This window comes from Haliaeetus leucocephalus, unplaced genomic scaffold (assembly GCF_000737465.1).
Source record: "Haliaeetus leucocephalus isolate CR32 unplaced genomic scaffold, Haliaeetus_leucocephalus-4.0 Scaffold871, whole genome shotgun sequence".
Lineage (NCBI taxonomy): Eukaryota > Metazoa > Chordata > Aves > Accipitriformes > Accipitridae > Haliaeetus > Haliaeetus leucocephalus.
This window is the reverse complement of record NW_010973307.1, coordinates 4,649,786-4,677,575: the sequence shown is the minus strand read 5'-3', so window position 1 is coordinate 4,677,575 and position 27,790 is coordinate 4,649,786. Positions and strand designations below refer to the sequence as shown.

Genomic DNA, 27,790 nt, shown 5'->3' with positions numbered 1-27,790 from the left:
CTTCAGAAGACCGACGAGATGATGCTAAAGACATGAGTGGCTGCAGGAGGAGGGGGGACAGGGAGGGCAGGACAGCGAGGCCATGGGAGACACACAAAAGCCAGCTCCTCCGCGACGCTTTCCTCCCATCTCCGCCGACCGAAGCGCGGCGGTCCCTCTTCTCTCCTTCCCCCTCTCCACCCCTGCCCTCACTCCAAGCACAGCTTCACCAGGTTGGCCTGGACCTTGGCTTGGTCCACGGCATCCAGGAGGTTCTTGGCATCCACGGCCAGGGTGTGGGAGGCCGTCAGCATCTGCCGCTTGCACTCTTCGCTCAGCGAGGTGACGGCATTCTGCTGCGCCAGGCGCATCTTGTTGATGAGGTCAGCCAAGTCCTTGTTGAGCAGCTTCTGGGTCCCCTCGATCTGACCATGACACGCAGGGGTTACAGACAGGGGTGCCACCAGTGCACGACCCCACGCCGGACCCCTTTCCCTCCTCCCCAGTCCTACCTCGGTGCGGGAGGCAGCAGGCAGGACAGGCAGGATCTCGTCAACGCTGCCGATCAGCTTCCGCAGGGACAGGCCCACGTTCTGCGGGGAGGGCAGCAGGGTTAGGATGGATCCAGGTACAGGCACAGGGAAGTGGTGCATGGGAATAGTCTGCGTCGCTAAGTCAAGGATCCCATTTGAGAGAGGGCCATGGTGGGAGACTCTCCCACTGTTGACACAAGGACCCAACGGAGGAGCAGGACATGCTGGAAATGCTCCCACCATTGACCCAAGGACCCAGTGGAGGAGAAGGGCATGCTGGAAATGCTCCCTCCTATACGTGCAAGACCTTCCTGAGAAGGATGCTTGGTGGGAGCCACTCAGCAGTCTCATTTCCAACTCCCCCCCGCCACTCCCCATAGAAGCCCTGGTGTTGTCCCCTCCCTACCTTCACCACGAGGATGTACCCCTCCGGGGGCAGGAGGCTGATCTCGTTCTTCAGCTGCAGCACGGCCCGCACCAGGTCCATGACGTTGCTGTACACCGTGTCATCTGTGCGGTCCAGGTTGGCGGTGGGGGCTGGTTGGATGGACTGCCAGGGACCGAGGGGGCAAGGAGGGAAAGACCAACACTTATGGGGAGCCCTGGCCAGAACCATCCACCTCCCACCCACGACCCCGATGCTGCTGGGTCTGTCTGACCCCTTTGGGGCCTGGGGGAGACAGAAAAGTCCCATCCTGCAGATGCAGAGGGATGATGGAGGTGGAGGAATGAGACTGTGGAGATGGAGGAGGAGGTCCAGGGCCACGGTGGCCCGATCCAGGGAGATCTTACCTGTGCCCCAAGTCTTGGAGGCTTCTGGGGGGGGCCCGTGAACTCCGCTATGCCGTCAGTAAGGGAAAGGAAGGATAGTCACTCTGGCTGCTCCCACGGACACGTGGGCATGCTACAAGACCCCTGGGACCTGTGCCACGTCCCATACCAACCTGCAGCAGCATGTCCCACTGCAGCTGGACACCCTAACCCACCCTAACTGTGCCACCTCCCCGCAGGGTCAGACCCCCATGGACCCCCATGCCTGGGACAGGCAGACCCCTGCCTAGGGCAGGCAAAGCTGCTCCCCAGGATCTGGGATTTCTTTCATGGAAGATCCCAAAGCCAGGAGGGATACAGCCCCAAGGCTCCTCGCAGCTCAGCGCAGGGCTCCCTGCTGGCAGCCCCAAAGTGGGTGCTCCTGAGTGGGGGGGCCACAGGCAGCCCCACACCCTGTGCAGCTGTGGGCACTCACTGTAATCCGTCTCCTTCTCCGGGAGCAGCTGTGGGGGGAAGAAACAGCAAATGAGAGGCAGAAAGTCCTGGCTGGAGGCAGTGAAAAGAGAGGAGGCATCACCATCCCCTCCCAGGGCTTCTGGTGGGGAGCTCCACACCACCAGTATTTCACCCCAAAAACATTTTCAGATTAACTTTCCCAATGCAAGGGGCACATGTATAAATATTTATCGCCCATCCATGCCAAAGCAAATGAGGATCTCTGGACACCCCCAAAAGAAGGACCCCCTGCACCCAAGTATGACCCAGCTTCTCCAGGGCTGGCACCACTCACCGGAGGAGTGTTGTTGTTCATGAACACTGTCGGGTCCTGCAAAGGGGGAGAAGCTTTGTGAGAGGCATGGAAAAAAGGAAAAAGAGAGGAAAAAAGGGATTTTCCTGATTTCTGGGAGACTCATGAAACACATCACAGGAATGTATCTCTGCAGGGTCCAGGAATGTGGGAGGGGAAGGGGCTTCATGCCCATCGCTGGTCCCATCCCCTCCCATCCCATCACCCCTATCTGCTGCCTACCTGTTCCTGGGGCACCAGAAACCTCAAACTGCTGCTTAAAAAAACCCAAAGTTTAATTCAAGCATCTGACAGCCCCCGGGGGTGAGGGGAGTTGGGCTTTGCTTTATTGGCTGCATGAGTTGATCGAATAAAAGATTTTTAGTTTCCTTCCAAGCCTGTCTCACCACAAGCTGATGCATTAGTCACATGTTAGCTATCTCCAGTCCTTATTTCAAAAGCATTATAAAAGCTCATTAAGACACGATTGCAAGTATTTAAAAACTGCCCAACTTTCAAAATATTCATTTTGAAATGAAGCAGCTTCATGAGATTTTTATGGGTGCAGAAAATAAAGGGGTGCAAGAGGTTTGGCTGTTGGAATACCTGTTTCTCCAAGGGAAACTGGCTTTTCCAGCCATGAAGAGCAACCTCAACAGCTGCAGTGGCTCTTCCACCACCTTCATGAGGGTGCAAGAGCTGGAGGTAGCCCGAGGCCACTCACCAGGGACTTCTCCTCCTGCCGCAGCCACTGGTAGTCCTCCACCATCTGCTTCTGCTGCTTGTCCAGGACCTGCCGCATCTTCAGCCTCTCAATCTCCCAGAGCTTCTGAGCCTCCTCCCTGCTGCTGGGACGGAGGAAATCTTCCTCCTGGTGTGCAGAGCCGGCGGTGATGGACAAGGCTCAGGAGTCAAAGCCCCCCTCCCCAATTTCAGCACAGGAGCCGGAGCCCTGCTCCGTACATGCAAGCCATGCGCCAGACCCCAACAGCCACGAACCCCCAAACTGAATTTGGGGAGCACTTGGGTTTCCAGCAGAGAGAGGAAACCACCGGCTGGCCCCATATCTCCCACCACTGCATTCCGGCACTTTCCATGGGCAGCATGCATGGACCACCCTGGGGACGTGCTCAGCACCACAGCCGTCCCGGCACACCAGGCAGAGCATCGCAGGATGCGCCCCAACACCCAGCTCTGATTTTGGGGCTAATGTAACGGAGCTCAGGCTGCAAACCACCGCTGGCATTTCAGGTGACAATGCCGAGTGTGAAGACCTGACCCGAAGCCCCGAGGAGCGGCAGCCACCCATCCCCTGCCCATTTTTGGGGATGCCATGCCAGTTGCTCATCCACCAACATGCCTTCACCGGGCTGTGCGTGCAAACATGCATGGCAGGGGGCTGGAGATACCCCAAAGCCCTTCACGATCTCGATCCCTCCAGCCCACAAACAGCACCCATGGGGTGGCAGGTTGGGAGCAACGCTGAGCTCAAAGCAGCGGAGGCGGCAGCACAGAGCGGAGCGTGGCGCAGCAAGCAACCCTCCGACCGAGCCTTCGCCTCCTGCGTGGTCCCCGGCATGCCTGGGATGAGGCCACCCGGGACTGGGATGTCCTCTGGATGCTGTGGGATGGGGGAATCCCTCTCTTACCCTCATGCTGTGGCGCTTGAAGACATTGTGGCGGTTGAGCGGTGGGGTGTGCAGGGAGTTGGCCGGAGACTGGTACTCGATGGGGCTGGTGAGCGTAGGCGAGCTGGCACACAGACCCTCGGGCACCTGCGGGCGGGCAGGGGGGAGCGGGCAGCGGGGCAATGCAGGCACAAACAAAGCCACGGGGGTTAGTGCGGACAGACGGAGCAGACAAGGCAGGGGAGAGCGGCTTTTGCACCAGGAGCAGCCTCTGCCCTCATGCCTGTCCGTGCAGCAGGAACGGGACCTTCCTCCCTGCTCGGCTCTTCCTCGCCCTGAGTGTGGGCTTGAGACCTCCTGTGCTGCTGCCTGGACCCCTGTCCAGCCCCAAAAGAGCATCCAAAATAGTTGCTCTTGAGGGCTTCACCCTGGTGCTCCAGGGACCAGTACTGGGGTGGGTGACCTGTGGTCCCGCAGGGCAGCCAAACTCAGCCCCGGTAGCACCAGAGAGCAGCAAACCTCCTCTCCTCCCAGCCGAGCGTGCAAACCGGCTGGTGCCAAGCGTGCAAACTCCTGTTCCCTGGAACAAAAGCCTCTCTGCCAGCTCCGAGGGGCAGACAAAACACAGGGCAGGACAGGGCTGAGCCCCGAGCGGTGCGGTGTCCTGCTGGCAAGGCGGCGGGAGGCACTTGGTGATGGTGTGGGGCACCCTGGAGCCCCAAAAGCCATGAGCCCCTGAGGGCTCAAGCTCCAGGCAGGGCTTTCTGGCATTGATCCCCTTGCTCAGGTCCCTGTGGGATGCTTCGGCTGTGCAGCCTTACCTGGAACTGCAGCTTGGGAGCCAGGAGGTTGCTCTGGGGTGGTGGCTTGTACCTGGGTCTGCTGGGCTGCAGGGATTGGAGGAGGGAGAAACGTATGGTGGGTGCAAGATCAGGGAGGTCCCACTTCCACAGCACCCATTGGCAGGTCGAGTTGGGGAGATGAACCTGCCTGCGCTGCCTGCATGGGCTCTGCCCTCTCCTCACCTTTGGAGGTGGCTCCTGGAAGGATGGCGGCTCCAAGATTTTGGGAGGCCGGTGGCGGTTGTTCCTCTCCTGCTCCTTGGCCAGCTCCTTCTCCATCAGGTAAATGTCGCTGCAGGGGGAGATGGAGGGTGACAGCCCCGGGAGGGAGCCTTGGCACAGCCCCTCTGGCAGGGACGTATCTCCCATGCCCAGGGATGCTTGAGCTGGATGGACCATGGAAAACATGAGGGAGCAAGGAGGGATGGGAAAAGCAAAGGGAAAGGACTGGGAGGATGTAGCTTGGTCCCAGACGGCCACACCAGCTTCACCCTGGCTGGCCCCAGTGAGATGTGGGGTTAGGACTCCCCTGCAAGACCCCTCCCTGGGAAGCAAAGCATTTCCATTTCAGCCCAGGCACCACCACCCCAGGGGCAGATGGGCTCAAATCGTCTCAAATGGTCCTTTGAGTTCAGACTTGGCCAGAAAACTTCAGACCCAAAATCTTGCAGGGGTTCATGTTTCTCCTTCACCCACTTGCCCACCCCTCCATCAAACCACAGACCTCCCCGCTCACCTCAAGCTGCAAACCAAGTCCTTGAACTTGGGCCTTTCACTGGGGTCGTAGTCCCAGCAGCGCGTCATGAGGGTGTAGAGGACGGGTGGGCAGAGGTCAGGCTTGGGCAAGCGGTCGCCCCTCTCCAGCACCCCGATAACATCCTTGTTCTCCAGCCAGAAGAAGGGCTGCTTGCCGTAGCTCAGGATCTCCCACATGCACACGGCTGTGGGAGCAACAGGAGCAACCTCAACTGATGCTAGAGCTGGGGGACCAGACCCTCGCTTGCGTTTTTGGGGACCTGGTGACAGTGCCATGCTTTGCTGCGTGACACCAGGTCACTTGGCTGCTCGGCCTTTCTGGTCCCTCGGTGAAAAATGCAGAGGAAAGAGCTGCCTGCTCTCCCGGGGAGCTGCAAGGAGCCCAGCTCCTGGTTGTCGCTGGCCATAGGGCTGTTGGGGATGGACAGAGGGTCAGATGAGCACCAGAGGCCATGGGGATGGGCTGATAGGCAGGGGGATGGACATTTGCAGGGGGTAGAGTTTAACTCAGCCCCCCCGATGGTCTTGAATTCACTGGAGGAGGATGAAGCACCTCATGATGGTTGAACTGCAAGAGGCTCTGCCCCAGGAGCCCTTTCCCCAAGGGCAAGGCAGGAATAACTCCCCCGCTCCAGAGCAGGATTTGTCCCTGTGCATTAAAACAATGCCACGGGAGGCGGATGAAGCCCAGGACCCCGCTCCATCCCTGTCCCACCACGTACCAAACATCCAGACATCGCTGGCTGTTGTGAAGCGGCGGAAATTGATGGATTCAGGTGACATCCACTTGATGGGGAGACGGGTGATGGATGCTGGAGGGAGAGACAAGAAGGTGGCTGTGCTCGCTGCGGGGGGGATGGAGCAGCCCCAGCACAGGCAGGGCAGCGAGGTGTCACCACGGTCTCTGTCCTCACAGGGTTGAAGCGAGCCCCAACCCCATCACGCAGCTCTTACCTTTGTAGTATTCCTCATCCTCGATGTACCTGGAGAGCCCGAAGTCGCCCAGCTTCACGCACTCTGGGGAGGCCACCAGGATGTTCCTCACGGCAATATCCCTGCAAGGAGAGAGACCCTTGGCTGGGGAGAAGGGACGGAGAAGGGATGGAGAAGGCGAGCTCAAACCTGGGCAACCAGCTCATCCAGCTGCAGAAAGGGTGTGCAGCAAAGGATGCTGCCAGTCTCTCCCTCTGCCCGCTCCTACTCCCCACCTGCCTGTCCCCCCAGCCGGTCCCTGCCTTTCCCTGCCTCTCCCAGCATCCCGCCTGGCTCATTTTCCCTCCTGTCCTACCTGTGCACGCAGTTGATGGCCTCCAGGTAGGCCAGGGCTTTGCTGATCTGCAGCACGTAGAGGATGAGCGTGGGCACGGCGAGACAGTGCTTGTTCTGCTCCAGGTATTGCCCCAGCTGCAACAGGACGAGTGAGGGGGGCTCAGGGACCGGGCAGGGGTGGGAAGGGTGGCAGGGGGACAGGATGGCTCCGGTGGTGGGACCCCACTCACCTCTCCATAGGGATAGAGCTCCATGATGATCCAGGTGGGCTCCTCTTCCGCGATGCCGATGAGCTTCACAATATGGGGGTGGTCCAGCTTCTTCATCAGCACTGTGGGAGGACCATGTCAGACACCCTGCAATGGGAAGGCCCCCCCTCCAGGAGCCCAAACTCCTGTCCTGGGGTGTAGGGGTAGGTCTCTGCCATGAAACTGGAGACAGAGCAGGAGGAATTCCCAGCAATAGCCTAGTACGTCACCAGAGGGATTGGGGCTCCTGGTTTCCAGCTCCCCAGGGATCTGCATCCAGGTGGTGCCTGTCTGCTCTCACACAAGGATTCAGCAGCTTTTCTTCCCTGCTCCCGGTAGCCAACCCTCCCATAAACCAGGTATTTTGGAGAACAGCCCTGCCACAGGGGCAAGGGCATGGGCCACCTCCCTCCTCCTGCTCTGTCCTGCATTGCAATGGCAATTTGTCCCCAAACAGGGACTAGAAGATGCCAGGACAGGGTATCTGCCATCCTGTCCGTAACACCCCACCGTTGCAGTGCTGCAGACACCACCAGGCCCCCCACATCTGTCCTCTGCCCGCCTATGTGAGCCCCAGGGTGGGGGCTGAGCCGGCCCCAACCCCCCCCCCCGATGGGCAGCAGGACCACCCAGCATACCTGCTTCGCTCAGGAACTTGTCCTTGTTCTCCGGGCTGCAGTCCTTCTTGCAGGTCTTCACGGCTACATTGACCCGCTCGCCTTTCTGCAAGGAGAAGGAGGGGTGGGGGCTGCTTTACCCCACTCCCCCCAGCCGCAGAGGAGGCAGGCAGGGCAGGGAGAGGGCAGAATGCTCACTGGGGTGGTGTAGATCCCCTCGTAGACCTCTCCGAAAAAGCCTTCTCCAAGGATCCTGCCCAACGTGATGTCCTCCCGGGAGATCCCGTAGTGCTGGACTTCATGAACAGGGGAGCAGGGCAGAGGTGGCAGTGCCAGCAGGCAGAAAGCTGCCTGTACCCCTGCCTATTCCGTGGGCAGAGCCCCCATACTAAGCAGGAGATATTGGCAATCCCTAGGTACCAACCCTCTCCATCACCCCCTCGGCAAGGACCCAGAGGTCCTGCCCCATGGCACATGGGGTGATCCCAGCTCCTTCAGCCCCTCTGGGGTGGGTAAGGTGGGCAGTGCAGGCAAAAGCTTGTTCCCAGCTTTGGGGGAATGGGGTAGGAAATTGGGGTGGGCAGGAGGGGGTGGGAGGGCTTGGCTGCGGTGTTGGGAGATGGGCAAGAGGGCACCCAGGGGATGGCACCTACCTCCAGACCTCGGTCTTGTGGACTCATCAGGGATTTCAGCATAAATATCAGAGTCTAGGGCAAGAAGGAGGTTGCAGGCAGGGATTCAAGCAGCTCACCGGGCAGGGGGGTTTCTTGCAGCATCCCCACGGGGTCCAGCCTCCAAGCCCAGAGCAGTCCCCGCAGGGACCTCGGTCATCAGGAGTGGTAGGATGCCAGCCTAGCCCTCCTCTGGGATGCTCGGCTGCATCTCACCCCCCAGGCAAAGGGCTGGGGGTGTCCAGTTCCACCAAACCCCCAAATCCCCATACACCAGTGTCCCACAGCCCTGCCTGTATCCCCCAGGAAAGGAGGAGAAGAGCCAAAAACTCACCCACGCTCACGCTGTCTGACAGCGTGAACTGCCTCTCCTCCAGGTGCCTGTGGGGTGGGAAGGGGTTGGGGTCAGGGAGTGGGGTGGGGGGACAGGACGGGGTCCCAGCCCCACTCCAGGACCAGGCGCTACTCACGGGGCCGGGATCTGCGGCAGGCTGATCCTCTTCTCCCGCTCTGCGGAGAGAACAGCGGACAGTCAGTTCCCAGCCACCCCCATCGGAGCCTGATGGGCGCTGGGCCCCCCCCCGACCAAATGCCTCAACCACACGTGCAGTGAGTTTGGTGGGTCTCAGCTGGGGTCACTCTAAAGCCACAGGTGATGCTGTGGCCATGGAGAGAGCGGAGAAGGGCTCGGGGGGGCAGGGGTGAGGACCCTGGCCGGGTCAGTGCCCTCCAGGGCGCTCACCTCTCCTGGGGAAGACAATGAGAGAGGTTTCCAAGTCCCCTTGCAGCCGGCAGTAGCCATCGATGAGGTCGGCCATGTTCTCTGCCTCGGCCAGAGAAGCCGTCTTGATAGCCAGGGACTGGGGGAGACAGCAGGAACGGGGAGTCAAGTGAGCCCAAAGCTGGGGCAGGAGCATGCTGGGATGGGGGTCCCCCATTCCTCTCCACCTTGGGGTAGCTTTGTGACCACCTCCCTGCTCTGCAGCTGATCCCAGTTTCTCCAGCATCATCTTTCCCAGCACCACAGGACACCCCGGTCAACACACCCAGCACCAAACCACCCCTGAGCAGGGGTGGACCCTTGGGGCAGGGGCACCCCTGGGACAGCCTGGACGTGTCCTGCTTTGGGGGACAGTCTCCTCTTGGCTGGGGCTGGAGGCAGGAGCTCTCTCGGTGGAAACAGAACCATCCACCAAGTCCTGCCTAATCCACAGGGATGCGATGCCACCCCACGGCACCGGAGGATCCCCCATCCCACCCACACCCCCCAGCACCCGGGGCACCCCCCCAGTGCCTCCTCACCTGGGGGGTGCCACTGAGCCCCAGCTGCAGCACAGCCCGGCCTTCTTCCACGCTGGAGCATTTGATGGACTTGATGTGCTTGAATTCGGCCAAGCATGTGGGCTGGGGAGAGAGGCAGAGCCCCGGCGTTGGCTTTATTCACCAATTTAAGAGCAGCCACCCCCCATTCCCCATCCAGCACCCAACACCCCCGCCCCGTACCTTCGCCTCCTTGCTCGTCATCTGCCGGATGCCCTTGGGTCCGATGACCAGGTCCACCGTGATGTTCCACCCTTGCTGGGGGGGGGGGGCAGCAGAAGGAGGATGCAAATTTTAGGGGGGAGGTACCCCCAGAGCCAGGTCCCCTCCCTCAACCTGCTGCCAAGTGTAAGACACCTTGGAAAAATCACCTTCCCAGCGGCACTTGAAGCGGGGATGGTTTGGAGAGGGGATGGTGGACGGTGCAAGGCGAGGAGCCCAGCGTGGCTGGTTTTCCTCCTCCTGGCCCCAAAGGGGTTCCCAGCGCTCCTGGTTTGCCGCCTTCTCACCCCAAAGGGTTTCAGCAAACTTCAGGCACCGGTTTGCACCCACTGGGTTTGCACCCCTGGGTGCGGAAGGTCCCCAGAGCACCCACCACAGCCCCAGTCCCTGTCAGCTCCCAGCGTCCTCCAAAAAGGAGCCCCCAGACCTTCCCCCTGCTGCGGGCAGGGGGAGAGATGCTCAGCTGCCCCTCAGGGAGGTGATGCTGGGGGGCTGCATGGGGGATATAGGGTTTGTGTCTCCCTCAGGGGGAGACCGAGTGATTTCTAAGCCTTAGAAACACCCCGCAGGGACTCCTCCAAGCTGGGGGTGGCCGAGTCCCCATCCAAGTCCAGGGACCACGGTCCGGGAGCAGCCCACAGCAGGGTGGTTTTGCCCACGCTGCCACTTGCAAGCATCCCTGGTCTGCGCTGCCTAAACAGTGCCAGGGGATGCTTCGGTGTGGGCAGCTCACTGCCCTGCTATGCAGGGTTAATTAACGGCTTGAGAGCACTGATGACTACGGTTGCATCTTTAGCAAGACTCTTCTGGGTTTAAGGGCATGGGAGATGCAGCCTCAAACACCAGCTTGTGATGGAGGTTGTCCTCATCCCGCAGCGGCTCCCCTGCACACTGCCTGGTACAGGGGGGGCACAGCCAATGCGCCTGACCCCAAAGCACCCAGGCAGGGGGATGTCATCCCATCCCATTCCATTCTGCAGACTCACAATGAGCTCGCAGCGGTAGCTCTCCTGGTCGATGTTGGCAAAGGTGGAGAGGGTATGGAGGAACTTGAGGATGCACTCCTCCTCCCGCAGCAGTGCGTACTGCTGGAAGGTCTGCTGGATCATCTTCCGAAACTGCTTGGGCTGTGGACACAGTGGCCGCTAGCCATGCCGGGCACGTGGCAGGCACGCAGTGGGGATGTGGGGTGCAGGGGGTACGAGCTGTACATGGACACATGCATGCACACGGACACAGGCGCACCCATGGACACATGCACACATGTGCTCACCTGCAAATATGAATATGCACCCGCACATATGCACATGCATCTGCGTGCACACCCATGCATGTCCACACGTGTGTGCATGCCAGCATCCCTCCGTGTGTGCACGCTCACTCACATGTACTCGAATATGGGCAGATGTGCATGCAAACCAATGTGTGTGCACATGGCCACATGTGTGCATACATATGCACATGTGTGTGCGTGCAGGTGCATCATCACATGTGTGAGCAGATGTGCTTGCATGCATATACCTGCATAGATATACATGCATACATATGCACATGCGTGCAAATACACCCTCACATGTGTGAGCAGACATGCTTATACATGCAAATCCACCCATGCACACTGATATACACAGAGGCACATACGGCTCTGTATGTGAATGTACACACAGAGGCAGATACACCTTCACAAGTGTGTGCAAAGCTCCACAAGCGTGGGCAGATGTGCACATACGTGTGTGCAAACCCACACATGCACACTGATGCGCATATCTGGCCCCATACGTGCACGTATACACACGTGCGCATGGGTGCATGCGTGCAGATACATCGTCACATGCGTGAGCACAACCGCGCATGTACACAAGTGTGGGCAGATGCGTGCACACGTGCAAATCTACGTGTGCATTTCAATGCAGCCACGTCCGTGCATGATCACACCCCTTGCACCCGTGCACCCAGCCCTGCCTGTCCGCACCCACACCCACGCACACATCCCTCACCTTCAGGTTCTCCTGCATCTGGCTGGGGAAGAAGAGGTCCAGGCCCACCTCTTTCCTGGAGAGCAGAGACCCCCGCGCACATTAATGGCCCCGCAGGGACCCCTGCTCCCGGGGCTGCAGACCGGCGACGGGGGGGGCGGGGGATGCACCAAGCAAAGTGGGTGCTGAGGGGCAAGGGGGTGGTCCTGGGGGAGAAGCCTCCCCCCCAGCGCAGGGTGAAATGTTCCCATCTCCCCCTCCTTGCACCCTCCCCATCAGCAGGGCTGATGGCTCCTGGAGGATGAGGAGCTGTGGGACGATAAGGAGCTGCAGGAGGATGAGGAAGGCCATCTGCAGCACCCCAGCTCCTCGGGGCCAGCTGGACAGGGTGTGGGGTTTAGGGGTAAGGGGCTTTCTGCCCAGCAGGACGGGCTGTGCCTACTCACTCCAGGAACTCGAAGTTGGACTTCTTATCCAGCGCGTTTTGAGGCATGTCCTTATAAAACCTCCTGCGAGAAGGGAGGGACATCAGACAGCCACCCTTGCGCTTGCATCCCCCCACCACGTCCTCCCACTATGGCCAAGAAAGAGCTGGAAACTCTGTCCTCTCCTGCAAAACCCTCCATGGCCTCAGCCCTCACTCCCCCGTCCTCCCCAGCCCTCCCACTGCAGCAGACAGGCTGGGACAGGCAGAGACACGTACCTGAGCTCGAGGCAGCCCAGCTGCAGGGCCATGCCTTCGCTCACTTTGCTGGCATAATTCTGCATGTACTCGCTTCGGAGCTGCCGAGGAGACACAGGGGTCAGGAGAAAGAGGGGATGGATGCTGGCACGGGATGGTGGCAGGGGATGCTCACAGAGGATGCTCACAGGGGATGCTCGGAGGGTCCATGCCCTCCCGCATCCCGTGCTGGGATGCAGCAGGGGCAGGAGTGGGGTGAAGGGGTCGGGACCGGCTATCCCTGATGGACACGCACAGATCCAGCGGAGGGATGGGACCACAGGGGCTGCCTGTCAGCAGCCCAGGGTGAAGGTAAACGGGCTGCAACGTCTTGGGAATCAAGTTTTCTGGGCTGGAGAGGAGGAAACACCCTCCTGGAGCTAGGGGGTGGGTCAGGGTGGCTGGAGAGGAGACCTGGCTGGGGCTAGGAGACCCCCAGGGCCACCTCTGACCTGCTGGTAGAAGTAGAGCAAGGTGGTCCTGTCCTCTTTGAAGCGCTCCATGAAATCCTCCGGCAGATAGCGGATTTGGAGATCGTACCTGGCAACAGGAGAGCCCCTCGATGAGGACCATGCTGGAGAAGCTTTCCCTCTAATGGGGCTCAGAGGTCCCCACGCTCCTGCCCCATGTGGGTTTGGGGACACGGAGAGGGACACCACCACCATGGGTCCTACCTCCACTCAGCCTCCAGGTGCAGGCACTCATACTTCTCCTGCACTTCGCCCACCGTCAGGTCCGGGTGCAGCCAGTGGATCTCATCCGACTTCACGTGCTTCAGGCGGAGCCCATAGCACTCGGCCAACTTGATGTCGGGCCCGATGCGGCCGCTCACCAGGATGGACCTGATCACCTCCTAGGGTGGAAAGGAGCAGGGCTGAGATGCGAGCATCCCCAGCCAGGCTCCAGATGAGCTGTAGATAGCAGGAAAACGAGGAAGAAATACAGCAGAACTGCAACAGAAATGTCCCTGGAGCAAAAATGCAGCCTTGGGCACAGCCACCAGCCCCAGCGGTCCCCATGTGAAGCCTTCAAAGATGCCTCCAGCTTGCTCTGCAACAACCCACAGCCTGAACATGCCTCATCCAACCTCCCAGAGGTGTCTTGGTTGGGGATAAAAGCCCAGGTGGGTCATTTCCACCCTTCCTTATGCCTCAGCTGAGCTACACCTGATGCACGGCATCAGTTGCAAGCAGGTAGCAAAGCAGACATCATTGTTGCTGGTGAGCTTGCGGTGCGGCTTGTTTCTCCTGCTCCAGAACTGGGGCAGTGCGGGCAGGGAGTCCCCAGGACCCTGCCAGGCCTCTGCTCTCACTCTGGTAGCCAAAAAGCCAACTAAAAGCTGATTGTTATTAACAGAACCGGTGGCCAAGATGACCCCAGCAAGGAGTGACCACCTCTGGCTTGCTCCACTCCTGCGTCCTGCTGGCTGTGCTCCCACCCCTGCACTGGGGACAGCCGGACCGTTGCCATTTCACGGCTTCACTTGCATTTTCCCTCCCTGGGCATCTCCTTCCCAGCCTGATGAGTCCTCTCCTGCTTGCAGTATGGTCAGGAGAGCAAGAGATGCTGCTGGCCCTGGAGCTGGGTGCACCCCTGGGGTCCCCAGCAGGCAATGGCACCATGACGTGGCCACGGGGAAATGCTGAGGGCTTGGGACTGTGAAGGTCACTGTCCCCTTCATCACCGAGGACCTGTGGTCATGCAGGTCAGCAGGGATGGAGGAAAGGTGGGGACCCAGGTCCTGCTGGTCCCCAGCCTCATCCTGACAGCGCGGGCTGAGCCTCAGCCTTGCAAGGCACTGTCGTGTCCCAAATCCACTTGCTCCCTGCACCACTGTGCCCGGGGATTTCTTCACCAGGGCCTGGGAACTCCTCTTTGCTACCCAAGAAGGGGACCAGCAGCAACTCACTGGGGCCAATCCTTGCTGCAGGAATGGGCAGCGGGGCCAAGGAGCCCTCGCCCTCTCCAAGGGCCCCCTGAGCCGCCAGAGATGGCCAAATTTTCTCTCTGTCCTCCAGGTCTTGGTGCTTCTCAGCCACGGGGCTCTGGGGGCTACCATATCATGGGAAAGGGTGTCTGGGAAGGGAGCTAGCTCTGATGCTGGGCGGACAAAACAGCCCCCCCTCCCCTGCCCTGTCCACCCCCTTGCCCACGCACCCGGATCTCCGTCGTCACGGGGCACTTCACCAGCTTGAAGTTCTTGCCCATGTTGAAGCTGTTGCTGTAGAAGCACACCTTGAGGATACGCATCTCCTCCTTGTCCATCTCCAACGTCCCCATGCCCAGGGTGGCTTCCAGGGTCCCAGCCAGGCTGCGGGAGGAGCTGCTCCGCGGGCGACCCAGCGCCTCGGGGATGGCCGACATCCTCACCACGCCGGGGGTGCTAGGAGCTGAGCATCCCTTCCCTGCGGGACAGACACCGCGCTGGCACGGTGGGGACCTTGGGGAGTGGGGGGTCACCCTGCAGGATGGGGAGAGGGTCAGGGAGATGGGGATGGGAGAGGGAGGGGTGGGATGGGGACAGCGGGGACACCCCCAGGAGGGAAGGGATGGAGAGATGGATGGAGAGAGAAAATAAAGAAAGAAAGAGTGCGACAAAGGGTGCCCTCCTTCCTGCCGTACACTCCTGGCCATGCACAGCCACCGGGTACCCCTGAGCTCAGCACCTCTGGGCAGAGCCTTGTGTCCTTGTCACCTCCAGAGCAGCGCCTATGTGTCCCACCACCTCCGGAGCAATACCTCTGTGTCCCCATCACGTCCAGAGCAGTCCCTGTGTGTCCCCATCACGTCCAGAGCAGTCCCTGTGTGTCCCCATCTCCTCCAGAGCAATACCTCTGTGCCCTTGTCACCTCCAGAGCAATACCTCTGTGTCCCCAGCACCTCCGGAGCAGTCCCTGTGTGTCCCCATCTCCTCCAGAGCAATACCTCTGTGCCCTTGTCACCTCCAGAGCAATACCTCTGTGTCCCCATCACGTCCAGAGCAGTCCCTGTGTGTCCCCATCTCCTCCAGAGCAATACCTCTGTGTCCCCAGCACTCACCATTTTCTCCCCTCCATGAAACCCGGGTGAAGGTTTCAGGCTCCAGCTTCCCAGCACGGGTACCTGCAGCTGCAGCTGCAGTTCAACAACGTGACCTCCCAACCAAGCTGAATTTAGCAGATAGCTTTGCAAAAAAAAACCAATAAAAAGCAAAATGGGGCAAGCAAGCCAGGTTCCTTCTCCCCCGGAAGGGCGATACTTATTTATATTGATTTGCTCTTTTATTTTTAGAGGGGATAAAACCCAGAAGCCTGCTCAAAAAATGTCATTTGAGCCAGAAGGGAAGTGGCTTGAGTTTTCCCTTCACTGAGAAAAACACTGAACAGGGTATGTCAGTCTTGGATGATCTGAATGGATCCAAAATTTTCCTCTTCACGTGGCTTTTGGGTTGCAAGCTGGGCAGGGCTGGCACAGAAGAGGGTTTGCTCTGGATTGCTTTCTCTACCTCTCTAGATATGCATTTGGGCTGAGGCTGGGCAAACTCAGCTCACATAACCCTGTAAGAGTACAGGTATTTCTCTCAGCCCAGCCACTGGCTTCTCAGGAAATCACACAGCTTTGCACGGAGCCTGAGCGAGCAAAAAAACCAGCCAGCACAGCCAGATGCATGGGACAAATTCAGATTTGCAAAGAGCTGCTCCAAACTGCATTTTTGGGGGCATGAAATAAAAAGAAAAATGTGGAAGTTCCCCCGTTAGGCTGCTTCTGAGCTGCAGCCCCAGCTGATCTTGGGCCTGATTAACTGCAAACTGAAGCGTTGCAGCTCTCATGCGTCACTCCGGGTCTGCAACACGGAAAGGTCCTGGTGTGGCTCTGGGGCGGGGGGGCTCCCGGCAGGGCTGGAGGGACAGAGGGGCTGGGAAAGGGCTGGGGTGCCCGGAGGGTCTCCCCAGCTCTGTCCTGCGAAGGCAGGCAGGCTGAGGAACAGACCTGGAAGATGCTGCAGGGAGGGGATGGGGTCGGTGGGACCGGCTGCGGGACGTCCTATACATCCCCCTGCATGGGGCTGAGGGTCTCGCTCTCTCCACGATACCCACGGGGTCGGATGGCCGAGACGGCCTCTAATACGGCGGCAAACAGCATCAGAGCATCCCTCGTCTCACCCGGGGGCAATGCGCCCAAACCTCGCGGCCGGGCTGCCTCGGCGCTGGAGCGGATGGGGAGTGCTCGCACGCAGCCCCGGCAGCACCGACCCGGGGTGGGAGCAGCGAGGATGGGCTGCTGTCACCCTTGCAGGGCTCGGGGGGGAGGCTCCGTCCCATGCCACAAACCTGAACTGCAAGTCCGGGCTGCAGCCATCTCCCCATCGCCGGCCTCTGCAAAACCAAGCACCGATGGGGGAGATGGCAAGAAAAAACATGCAGCCAAGGAGCTGCCGGCAGGACCCCTTCCCAAGGCTGGCTGCTGAGGTTTTCTTCCCCCGTTCCCCCGCTTCTCCTTCCTCGCTGGGATTTGCAACATCATTTGCACAGCGCTTAGAGGCAGCTTCGCTGTAATTACAGCTCCATGCGAGCTTGCGAGCTAGCGGGACGCTGCGTGCTGCCTCCCGCAAGCTTCGGCTTTTTAAAGCAACTCTCCTGAGTCACTGGCCTAAAAATACTCGCGGCGTAGCCTGACACTTTCAGGTCCGTACCAAGGGTTTTGCTGGCAGCGGTGCAATGCGTGGACGGCCCAGACTTTGTTTTCCAGGTTTCTCCAAGGGAACAGGGAAAGAGGGTCCCATCCCCGTGGCTGCGATGGAGCATTGCTACGGCAGCGATGGGATGCTGTGATGCTAACCTTGGACCTGAGCGAGGCAGCAGCACTGAGCTGGGCACTCTCGCCTCTTGCACGGGCCGGCAACGAGCCCAGCCACGCCAGCGGTCACACACTCGTGAGCTCACATGCATTTTTCACAATGAGTTTTGATTTTTTTTCTGTCCTTCACAGCAGTTTCACAGGCTGCACGAGGAGGACCTTGCAGCAACCCACATCCTTTGCAGAACACCCCTATGGCTGGCTCCCTGCAGGTGATGTGCCTTTTAGCCAGATCCCCTTCTCATATGGGCTGCAAGGGCTGGCTGCAGCGTGGACAACCAGGGCATCCCCCCTTGCCCTGTCCTGTCTCCAGCCATGCCGGGGAAGCCGGGGCCATCCCTGCAAGCGATACCATGGATGCTACATGCCTGAGCGACACCAGCCCGCAAACCGCATCCACGCTGCTGCCGCCCAGCATCATGCTGTGCTGGATGAGGGTTCCCTGCTCAACTAGTCTTAACCAGGGAGAGGGTCAAGCAAAACCAGCAAGCCCCCATCCCAGCTCGGCAGCAGGCACAGAAATGCTTTGCTTCAGGCTTTGCTACAGCTCTCGCTGCTCTGCAGAAGAAGCCGGTACCCAAAAAGCTTCTCCTCCCAGAAATAGGGAAAATAAAGATTTCTTTTGCTAAATAGCTAAAAACCAAACCCTGTGCTCTCTGGGTTTCAGAGGGACCCTCCCAGGGGGGTGTCGCGGTGGGGACAATGGCCCGAGTCAGACCCCGGGGAGGGGGAGTTCGGCCCTTGGTTGAGAGGGGCAATGGCTGACTTAGGAAGCATGCTGGTATTTCTAAGGGCACATGGACCCAAAATGTTTCGCTTTGGCTTGTCTTCTTTTTCCCCACTTTATCTTTGTTTTCTGCTTTCTTCCTCCAGCCCCATTCCCACAACACGTCCCCTCACACTCTCACTGAGCCCATGGGCCCAGGACCGGGGCTGGATGTCCCCTCCGTGTCCCTACCCTGATGAACGCTGCAGAGAGCATCCCGCAGACGGCATCCCGCTGCCCCTGAGCAGCACCTCCGACCGTCGTGGCTGGAGATGGCCAGGGCTAGAGGCAGCCAGCACGAACAAGGGCACATCCCGTGTTTCGATGTCCCCTCAAGCCCAGCACGGACACAAGGGACGGCTCCAGCTCTCCAGCCAAGCACCCCGCAAACTCCCAGCCCCTGCACAGGTCGAGATGCCCATCCAAAATAAAGCCGGGAAGCGCAGCGAAGGCAGTGCCTGCACCCTGCCTGTGTCGCAGCTGTGCAGCGCCTGGGGGGGCACATCCTCGAGGCCATTTGGCTGGAGGGGACACGTACCCCATATGGACCTGGCCATACTCTGCCTCTCGGCTTCAGGGATGGAGAAGGGGCCCTGGCCACGGCCCGAGCCCCCCGGACCTCCACCCCCTGCCCGCTCGCCTCCTCTCTGGCACGAGGACATGTCCCACCGTGGGGATGTGTCCCACTGGAGCCCGGTTCTGTCCCCAGTGGGGACAGCCGTGTCGTACGTGTGATGCAGCTCCAGCCAGGCAGACAGGGACGGCAGAGCCCACGAAATGAAACCGAGAGCTCGCACTGCTGCCACCGTCACCAACATCCCCTTGCTGCAGGCTCTGTGTTCCTCCCCCCCGGCAGCCTCCGTTGCCTTCTCCTGTGGGTGACACCCCGAAAGGTCCCCACGACGGCTCAGAGCGACCTCCCGTCCCGCACCCCGGCACAGCCCTGGACCAGGAAGTTTTTCCACTTGCTCCCACGTTCTCAGAAAAGTTTGGTGCCGGGGGGTGCCAATTCCTCCAGCCCTACCCTGAACCCCAGACGCACCTGGGCTGACGGCCACGGCCACAGCGACACGCTGAAACCCCACCGAGCCCCTTCCCCAACTCAGCGCGACGAGTTTGCCCGTGCTCAGCCTTCCGCCCACCTCCTCGAGGGGGCGAGGGTCTCGGTCCCACCGTTGCACCCTGGGGCACCCCAGGCACCCAGAGAAGGGGGTGCAGGAGGCAAGTAGGACTTACGGAGAGGCAGCTGTCCCCTCCGTCCCCACACCGAGCCGGCGCTGACAGAGCCCACACTTCCTGCTGCGGTTGACAAGTGTGCGCAGAAGTATTTGCACAGCACCCAGGCAGGCAGGGCCCACGCACAGGCACGCTCACACACGTGCTGCAAGCGGTTGCTCAAGCCTGTTGTACAGATGGGGAAACTGAGGCACAGCTCGCTCCTGCCCGGAAGACCAGTTTGGGTGATCTCAGCACAGGGAGGTGGATGCAGGCAGCAGGCAGAGAAGACAGCTCGTATCGCTCTCCTCTGCAAAACTCAAAGTTACGGTCCTGCTGAGCGATGACACAACCCCGAAGCGCCTGTGCCGGGGGGGGGGGGCAGAATCTGACCTGAAGACCCTGCAGGAAGCAGGGGACGGGGACAACGGTGACCTGCGACTTACCCCAGTCACCCAGGAGGATCTCCAGCTGCCAGACCAGCCCATGGGCTCCAGCATCCCTCATGCCGGGACCCAGCGCATCCCACCCCGAACCATCCTGCCTCTTCTCTCGGCTGCTGCCAAGTTGGATCCCGGCTCCATCCAAGGAAAACACAGCCCCGGGAGCAAGCCAGGGACCTCAGCCCAGCCTGAGTCACCCCGGGGAGCAACATTCCTCAATGGCAGGGGACAGTGCAGGCAGGGCCCCAGCAGGCAGGGCTGCCTGCTCTGCCCCCCCACCCCCAGCCCCCGGCCCTTCCCCTATCTATGCAGGTATTTAAATGACTCATTACTTTATTGCTCCAGTTCCCGGGGGAACAGACAGGCTCTCACCCTGTTTGGCACCTACAGCATCACACTCCAGCCCCGCTTCAGCGCTGAAACCAGTGAGTTTCCACTGTATAACTGGGAGTGGGGATGGGTGCTCTCCAAGCCATCACTTGCGGTGGTCTGACCACCCTGCTGCACTCCCAGCCTTATCTCTCATTCCCCATATCTACCCCAAATCTGCCTTGCCCAGCTCCCATCCATCACTTCAGCCCTGTCCCCCAGAGAACACGGGGAGCAGGTTTTTGCCTCTCCACCGCAGACCCTGGATAGGTATTGAGGGCTGGCAATGCAAAAACATGCCTCAGGGTGCTGCTGGGACCTCCACGACGGCTGGGAGCCGAGTTTCAGCCAGATCCGAGCCTCTGCCATGGGGTGTAATGCCGGGTGTCCTGCCTCCTTGCACAGCTCATTCCTGTCCTCCATCCCCTCTTCCCCTGGTCCTGCCCACCCGGGGCATCTCTCCCCTTTCCCACCAGCGAGGGTTCATCCCTGTGGCATTTCACACCGGCTGGCCTCGGCGCATCCCCGGCACATGCACGAAGCTGCCGGCTTGGCAGCGGGATGCGACGGCTCTGGGAGGTAGGATGCGAGGTGGGATGGCAGCAGGGAGCCTGGTCCAGCGGTGGGAGCCGGCTGGGGGGACCAGGATGGTCCCACTGCCCCCATTCCTCCCCCCCTCCCCGGGGCAGGCAGCGCTGGGGCAGGCTGGGGACCAATGTTTCCTCACGTGATGTCCCCTCAGAGGAAGCCTGCATTTCGCAAAGCGAAGGAAATGACACAGGCTCCGGCCAGCGAGAACAGGCTGCTCCGGAGGGGGGTTGCAACAGGTACAGAAGCGCTCTCCCCTCTGCTAAGGGACCCCCAAAAATGCCCACCCTGCTGACCCCCTCCATCCCTGGTGCAGCAGCTCCCCGTGACAGCCAAAACCACCCCCAGCAGATGACAAGCATCCCGCAGACTTCCTCAGGTTCCATCGCATTTCTGCCCATCTGACACCCATCTTACTACAACAGCAGCCTAGGACCGCTCGTCCTGTCTCCTGGGGAGGGGGTTATCCCCCCCCTGCAGACACGCACACCGCTTTTTCAGACTGGGAAAACACCAGCGTGGTTGATTTTGGGTGCAAGGCTGGGCATGGACGCGCATCCCATTGCTCCCCCCACATCCCATTGCTCCCCCCACATCCCATCTCCCATCCCAAAGCTTCGACTGCGACCGGCACCCCAACAGCCGGTGAGACGGCCAGTATCAGCGACATGCTCCCGGGGAATTAGAAATAACACCCGGAGAGCTGCCGTCAAAGCCCACGCGCGGCAGCTCAGCTGGAGGGGGTGACTCAGGCACGGGGGAAAGATCTCTGTGTTCCCGGCGCAGAGCAGTGCTGTTTATCTGGAGCCGGTGCTGGGACAAGGCAGGACCATCTGGGGAGGAACGGCTCGCCGGGAGATGGGGATGGCGGCTCTGCCGGCAGCTGCTCGGGGATGAGATGGCAGCCTGCCGGCATGCCGGTACCCAAGGTGCTGGGATGCCGGTGCAAGGCTCCCCATGAGAGTGCACTGGGGAGGGGGGCTTGGGGACCCCCAGCCCCACTTTTTTGGCTGTGGCCAATGCGATGCCTGATCCTGAAGACAAAATGTCCCCCCTGAGCTGCTGCTAACTGCTCCCAGTCACCTCCTCCCCAGGCAGGGGGGTCCTGCAGCCACCCCCCAAGCATTTCATAGGCCCCATGGCTGCAGGGGGGCCACAGCATCCTCCCCCCAGGGCAGACTGCCCAGGTTTCAGACACAAGGTTTGTTACAAGGATCCCTTCTGGTCTGCTCTCCAATAAAAGTCTTCCTGACAGAACTGCCTGAGCATTGCCCCTTGGCCATGCCAGAGCCATCGGCTTCTCCGCGCTGCCCCGACTAGGGGCAATCCCATGGCTGCAGGGAGAAAAAATGCCCCTTGAGCAGCCCCAGTCTTTGTAGGAAGAGGGGTTCACCCTAAATCCCTCATCATTTATGCCAGGAGAGAAACAACTCACACCACAGCCAGCAAAGCTAAGTTTTTATACTCCCCTGCCTGATGCCTGCAGCTGCCAGACACAAAAAGCATCACAGGCAGGCTCCGAGATCTGGTTTCCAGCCCGTCCTACCAAGGGACTGAGGTCTCACAGCCCCACAGAGGTGCTACAATCCTGTATCACTGGGGCTTTCATTCATTCTTACATTTAATAATGTAATTATCACTTCGTGCGTGTTTTTTTTCTTGTATGTCCACAACCAAAAATGGGTGCAACAGTGCTCCAGCCGAGAACAATGCGACTGTGGTGTAACAAAAAGGGTCAAATGTGCCAATAGCCTGGAAGAGCTCCCAAAATCAGGCCTGGGGGGCTCTGAAAACCCTTGAGGGCAGTTGTAGGGGAGATGCTTCTTGCTCTGGGAATATACAGGACGGGGCTGAGACAGCATCCCCAAGCTAAGGGGCTGGAGTGGGCTGGCAGGGCTCAACCCTCCCCACCAAACCAAACCACCCAAGCTCACGAAACGCCATCAGGCTAAAAATAACCCCTGAGCGGCACTCAAAGCCTCCCCTCAGGGAGGGCAAACAGCTTCCTAGGAACAGGGTGGGCGTATTTCCCGGTAACCTTTCTGCCGGAGAAGGAAGCGGAGCGGGCGAAGGCTTGCAGCATCATTTTTGGCACGGCGGGAAGTGTGCCGGCGGGTCCTGGTCGCTAAGCATCCCAGTCGCCAGGCAACCCGTGGGAATCACGGGAGATGCTGCTCCTGCTTCCTTTTGGGAAGGAGGAGGGAAAGGAAAATAGAGGGTCTGTGGTAGAACCCCCCCCTCTACACACGAGGCTGGGAGGGAGCTGGCACCAGGCATCGGCCGTGGGATGCGGCTGGCATCACCACACCAAGGTACCCATCAGGGTCCCTACCGCAGCCAGGGCACCCATTTCTGGGTGCTTACAACAATTCCACTTATTATATTCATCTCAGCTTTCTGAAGAAAACTCATCTCCTCCAAAACTCCTGGATAGGTTGTAGCTTTTTTGGCAGAAATTTCCCAGAAGGTGCCAAGCTGCAGCTCCTCCAAGCCCTTCCCCTGCGCCAGCCGGGAATTTCAAGTTCCAGCCACTTCTCTGCAGCCTGGAAAAGCCCTCGGCCACAGTCACACCACACAGTGATGACCTCCCCCAGCAAAAACCACCAAGCATCAGCTCGGAAGTCACCCCTGAGTTCTGCTTTGAAACTCATTTCCCTTTCCAAACTGCTGGGCTCCACCACTGAGCTCTCTCACTATGCTTGGTAGGTTCGTTAGCAGGTCCCATGCCACCCATTATATTATCTATACTGTCCTCGATGGCTGCAGCACGGCTTTACAGCCACCTCTCCGGTTGGGCTGCGTTAAGAGTCCCAGCACATTCGGCTGGGTTTGCAAAATGTGGAAAGTTTGCATTTCCATGGGGAATTCAGCTGAGTTTGGGAGAAAATAATTGCTGTCATTTAATTGAGTATTTTATTTTCTTGCTCGTCAATCATTTCTGCCACACGCTATCACACTGCTGTGCGGGCTTACGCAAGACTGGCTCCCACCAAACCAAAAGTTTTTTAATCTTTGCAAAGTTTCCAGCCTTTTTCTCGGAATGATAAACATTTAAAATACCATTTAAAAAAATGAAATAAGCCAAATGACCCTCCAAGGTGCCTTCAGCTCTCTGCCCACCTGGCCTGAGCTGCAGACGCACCAGCTCAGGCCAAAACATGACATTTAATCCCCTTGGACTCCCCCAAACTGGGTGATTTCTGAACTTTTTTCAGTGAGAGGTCCCTAGTTTTTTGACCTCAAGGTTTTCTTTTGATTTGGGGCCGGTCCTAGCAGGGGAAAGGCAGCTTTATTTCACGTCACTCCGTCTCTGCAGAGGGCCGGGGCAGCGATGCTCTCACCTATGGAGCAGAGCCGGTTGAACATCCCATGCTGTCTCTGCAAGGGGAAGGGTTTGGAGATGTGGGGGGGATTTCCCCATCTGAAATCCCTCCGTGCTTCAACCTTTGGAGATAAAACCAGGCAGTAAAACGCCCCGGTTTCTGCCAGGTGGAAATTCCCCGTTTGCTGGGCCCCACGGGGACAGGCCAGATCCTGGCAACACAGGCAGGTATTTTGCCTCTGGCTGTAGTGGCAGAGGGAGGTGAAGGCAATCCCCCTTCCTCCTCCTCCTCTTCTTCCTCCTCTGCCCTGCCGTGGCTCAGAGCAGGGAGGGGAGCCCCAGGCAGCCCCCCAGCCCTGCAGCCTGGCCCCCCCCCCACCTGGCACCCAGCCTTGCCCTGCTCTAACCCTGCAACAGCAGCACCCGGCCGGGACGAGGGAAGGAAAAGCCGCCAGCTCGGGGGCCCTGGGAAGGGAAGAGATGATTTCCTTCATGCAGGGGCAGAGGGGTGTGCAGCATGGCACAGCATGCAACACGGCACAGCATGCAACACGGCACAGCGTGCGGCGTGGTCGGGCGTACAATACGGCAAGGTGTGCGACACGGCAGTGTGCAGGGTGTGCAGCAGCTTGCACAAGGCTCAGAGGCAGAGCACCCCAGGCCATACTTGCTAAAGCCAGCCTAGGACACGAGACCAAGGTCAGGTTGCCCGTGGCACCGCTCCTGCTGAGATGGAAGTCTATCAAATCTGCACAAGTAGTTGCATTGGGCTGATGCTGGGTGGGCAGAGCTGGGACTCAAGCGGGGCAGGTACCAGGACTCCCTGCCAGGCAGGGATGAGGGCCAGGGACAGGCAGAGCTCTCCTGCATCAGTTAACGGGGCCAAGATGCTGAAAACCTCCGCGGAAATCACCTCCCCGAGGCAGGCATCACTGTGCAACTTTTCAGTCTCAAGAGCAAACCAGACACTTCTAGGCCACTGTTTTCAAGTTCTCCCCGGGATGAAATAACTCACACCCTAAAAATGTCCGGGCTTTTTTCCCAACAGGAGCCCTGCTCGTGCCTTCAAGTGGCTCTTTGCTCAGACAAGCTGTGGTCTCTGGGGTGTACGGAGTGGCTGCTCACAGTGACGCTGCCTGCCCCAGAATCTGCAGCACTTCCTTCCCTGCGCGGCACCTTTCTGCACAGCGGGGCCATCCCAGTTCAGCCCAGTGCACTAGCTAACTTGCCTTACTGGTAGTTCAGCCAGGGAGAAGCCTCCCCCCTCCCAGGACGTGGCTGCTGGGTTTTCCCCTGTGGGAACCAGACTTCTGCTGAAACTATTTTTTTAGCCATTTTTTAACATGAAACATAGCAAACCGCCCCAAAACAAAAAGCCCAACTGAGTCCTGTGAGGTTTCCCCAGGGGCTGATGGGAGCCGCATATCCAACACGTCATGTTCCTGTTCCCTTTTTGATGCCACTTCCCCAAACAGAGCTGGGTGGCCTCACTGCGATGCCACCGTGGCCACCAGCACTGTCTCTCCCTGCCCCACAGGAGCTGCGGGCCAGCTGGCCAGCCTCATCCCAGGGGAAAACACAGCCAAGTCAGAGGGATTGCCACCCCTCAGGAAGATTTTCCAACAGAAAAACCTAATTTTACGCTCATGATTCCCTGGGGAAAGATCTCCCTGGGATTTTTGTGCCAGGCATCCTGGGCTTTACCCCTCCTGCGTGCCAGGATGCCTCGCTGGAGGAGACGTGCATATCACATAGGGTCTGCCACCACTGCAATTTGAAACACGAGCAAGGCTTTGCATGAAAGGTTCTCAGCTCCGTCTACCCCTCATGAGTAATAACTCTGCCAGGGAAAAAGCAAAATGATTCAGACACTGCTTTCCCAGCCCCCAGCACCTGGAAGAGCCTTTATGCTGAATATTAATAATAGCTGAGCGCAAAGGCATGGAAACGCAGAGCTTGGTGACAGTGGCACTTGTGCCCCTGCACGCCAGACCTGTGTGTGCCCTTGCACACGCGCGTGTGTGTCTCACTAGCACGTGCAAAACATTGCTGGCAAAGGTGAGGCTGTGTTTCCCGTGCACACACACCACCACGCACTGTGTGTGCATCCCTGCCCGTCCTCTTCAGACACCATGGAACGGGCAGCCCCTGTCCCCGGCTCTCTAACGCCCATGGCTCTCCAGACACATGCATTCTGCTCCCTTGCAGCTCTTCTTGCTCCGACCCTCACCTATGCCCTTGCAGGCAAGGCTGGGAGCTGTAAATCAGGGCTGCGGACCTGAACCCAAGGGATGATCTGTATCCCAATGCTGCCCTTCCCTGCCAGGTGCCGGGAAGCTCACGGACACCGGGTTTTGGCTCCTGCTACAAGGATCTTTCACCCACAGCCACGCAGAGGTGAACTCGCAGAATCCTCCTCTGCCTTTGCCATGCGGCTGATGCCAGCGGAGCACTTGGAGGTGATTCCGCCTGCGGGAGCGACCGGTGAGAATGGGACCGTTCCTGGGGTGTCCCTGTGCCCCAGCAAGCCCTGCTGTTGCCCCTTCCCCAAGGCTTCCTCCAGCACGAAGGCAGCAAGGAGGGGTACGAGATGGATGCAGTGGGACACTGCAGCTGGCTGTCCCCTCCCTGACAGACCTCGGGGCCCCAATGGCCACCTCGTCCTGGAAATAGCCCTGTGCTGGGTGCAGTTTTGGGCCAAGACGGGGGTGGAGGACCCTTGCAGCATCACCTTGCCCATGAAGCCCTCACACCACATCAGGCCCAGCCACCAGCGCTAACCTCTCCCCACCTCCCTGCCCTAATGCCGGTGCCTTGTCCAGCGTGGTCCCGCTGCCAGCATGGGACGTGCACCCAGCCTTCCCTGGCTGCTGCATGTCACCAGCTCCCCACCGCCTCCTTGGGACAGTCCCAGCCCCATGTGCCACCTCCAAGACCCCCAAGTCCTTCCCGATCCCTGGCCAAGCGGTCAGATATCCCCCTGGATGTCCCTGTCCCATGGGACCCGGCGGTGGGGCTGCCTTTTCCAGCCATGGGATGTGGGGCAGATTTACCTGACCAGGGCTGGGTTAGGAGGAGCAGTGTGTCCCGGGGGAATCCTCCGTTGGGATCACGCATCCCCAGCTGCATCGAATCCCAGCGGGAAGCACACGGGGCTGTTGCATCAGCCCCCTGGACTGCAACGCTCCCATCTCCGGCTTTCCTCCCCCGTGTCCTCAATGGGCGCCGTGCCGTGCCAGTGAGCGCAGGTAAGCAGGCAGGCATGTTTTCCGGCAGGAACCGCCCCGCCGTTGGGCAAACATTGTCGCCAGCAGGAGATAGCAGAGCCCGGGAACCTCCCGAATGCTGGCTGCAGGGTGGGGAGCGTTGGGGGGGCAGCATTGCACCCTACCCTCGTACCCCCCAAAACTCCCCAGCACCCCAGCACCGCTGCGGGGAGGGCTAAGGAAACCCTGCCCGTCCACCGTGGATGGCCGGCCGTGTTGGGGGACCCCCACCACGGGGTCAGGGGTGCCCCTCTCCTGTGCCCACCCAGGCTCCCATTGCCTGTCCTCCCTCGGCTCTCCCCCCCGTCCCCTCCTGGCACCCAAGCGTGTCGTGTGTCCCCCCTCCCGCTGAGAGCTGGCAGAGGCTCTCACCTTGGCGGAGGGCACAGGAGCCGCCTTTGTTCCCCCCGGCTCCTCGCCCCGGCGGCGGCGGCAGCAGGAACGGTCGATGGCGTCGCCGGCGGGGAGGGTTGGCCCAGTGGGTGAGTCGGTACCGGTGGCGAAACCGCTCCTCCCCAACCGCCCGCTTCCGGAAAGGGCTCACCGGAGCTGCCGACGCCGGGGAGGAAGAGGAGGCGAGAGGCGAGGAAGGCCCAGGACCCCTCACCTGCCCACCCAGCCTTCCCCACCTCAGTCCTGCGGGCG

The 27,790-nt window shown here is 59.8% G+C and overlaps 1 protein-coding gene across 2 annotated transcripts; it reads right to left on the bottom strand.

Annotated features, from left to right (window-relative positions):
• Nucleotides 1-27,647, bottom strand: PTK2B (protein tyrosine kinase 2 beta). Of its 2 annotated transcripts, none has more exons than XM_010583180.1 (30): nt 27,518-27,647; nt 14,498-14,745; nt 13,015-13,193; nt 12,793-12,880; nt 12,323-12,402; nt 12,066-12,128; nt 11,641-11,695; nt 10,630-10,770; nt 9,605-9,679; nt 9,404-9,505; nt 8,844-8,961; nt 8,572-8,611; nt 8,436-8,482; nt 8,084-8,137; nt 7,629-7,726; nt 7,452-7,536; nt 6,796-6,896; nt 6,585-6,700; nt 6,251-6,351; nt 6,019-6,108; nt 5,277-5,481; nt 4,724-4,832; nt 4,520-4,585; nt 2,795-2,941; nt 2,074-2,109; nt 1,759-1,786; nt 1,305-1,360; nt 919-1,062; nt 492-572; nt 1-404 (listed from the first exon to the last, which is right to left on the bottom strand). In XM_010583180.1, the coding sequence occupies exons 2-30, from the start codon at nt 14,702-14,704 to the stop codon at nt 189-191; spliced, it is 2,928 nt and encodes a 975-aa protein (XP_010581482.1). In that variant the 5' UTR covers nt 14,705-14,745; nt 27,518-27,647; the 3' UTR covers nt 1-188. The 2 variants fall into 2 exon arrangements, with proteins under 2 accessions (XP_010581482.1, XP_010581483.1); XM_010583181.1 differs by having other exon boundaries at nt 1,305-1,351.
• Between the last annotated feature and the right edge of the window lie 143 nt (nt 27,648-27,790).

Coding starts and splice junctions, on each gene's coding strand:
- PTK2B (XM_010583180.1), bottom strand. CDS start 14,704: ATGTCGGCCATCCCCGAGGCGCTGGGTCGCCCGCGGAGCAGCTCCTCC. Junction 6,109..6,250: donor GGATGAGGAATACTACAAAG/GTAAGAGCTGCG, acceptor CTCTCCCTCCAG/CATCCATCACCCGTCTCCCC. Junction 573..918: donor GGTACATCCTCGTGGTGAAG/GTAGGGAGGGGA, acceptor CCCTCCCCGCAG/AACGTGGGCCTGTCCCTGCG.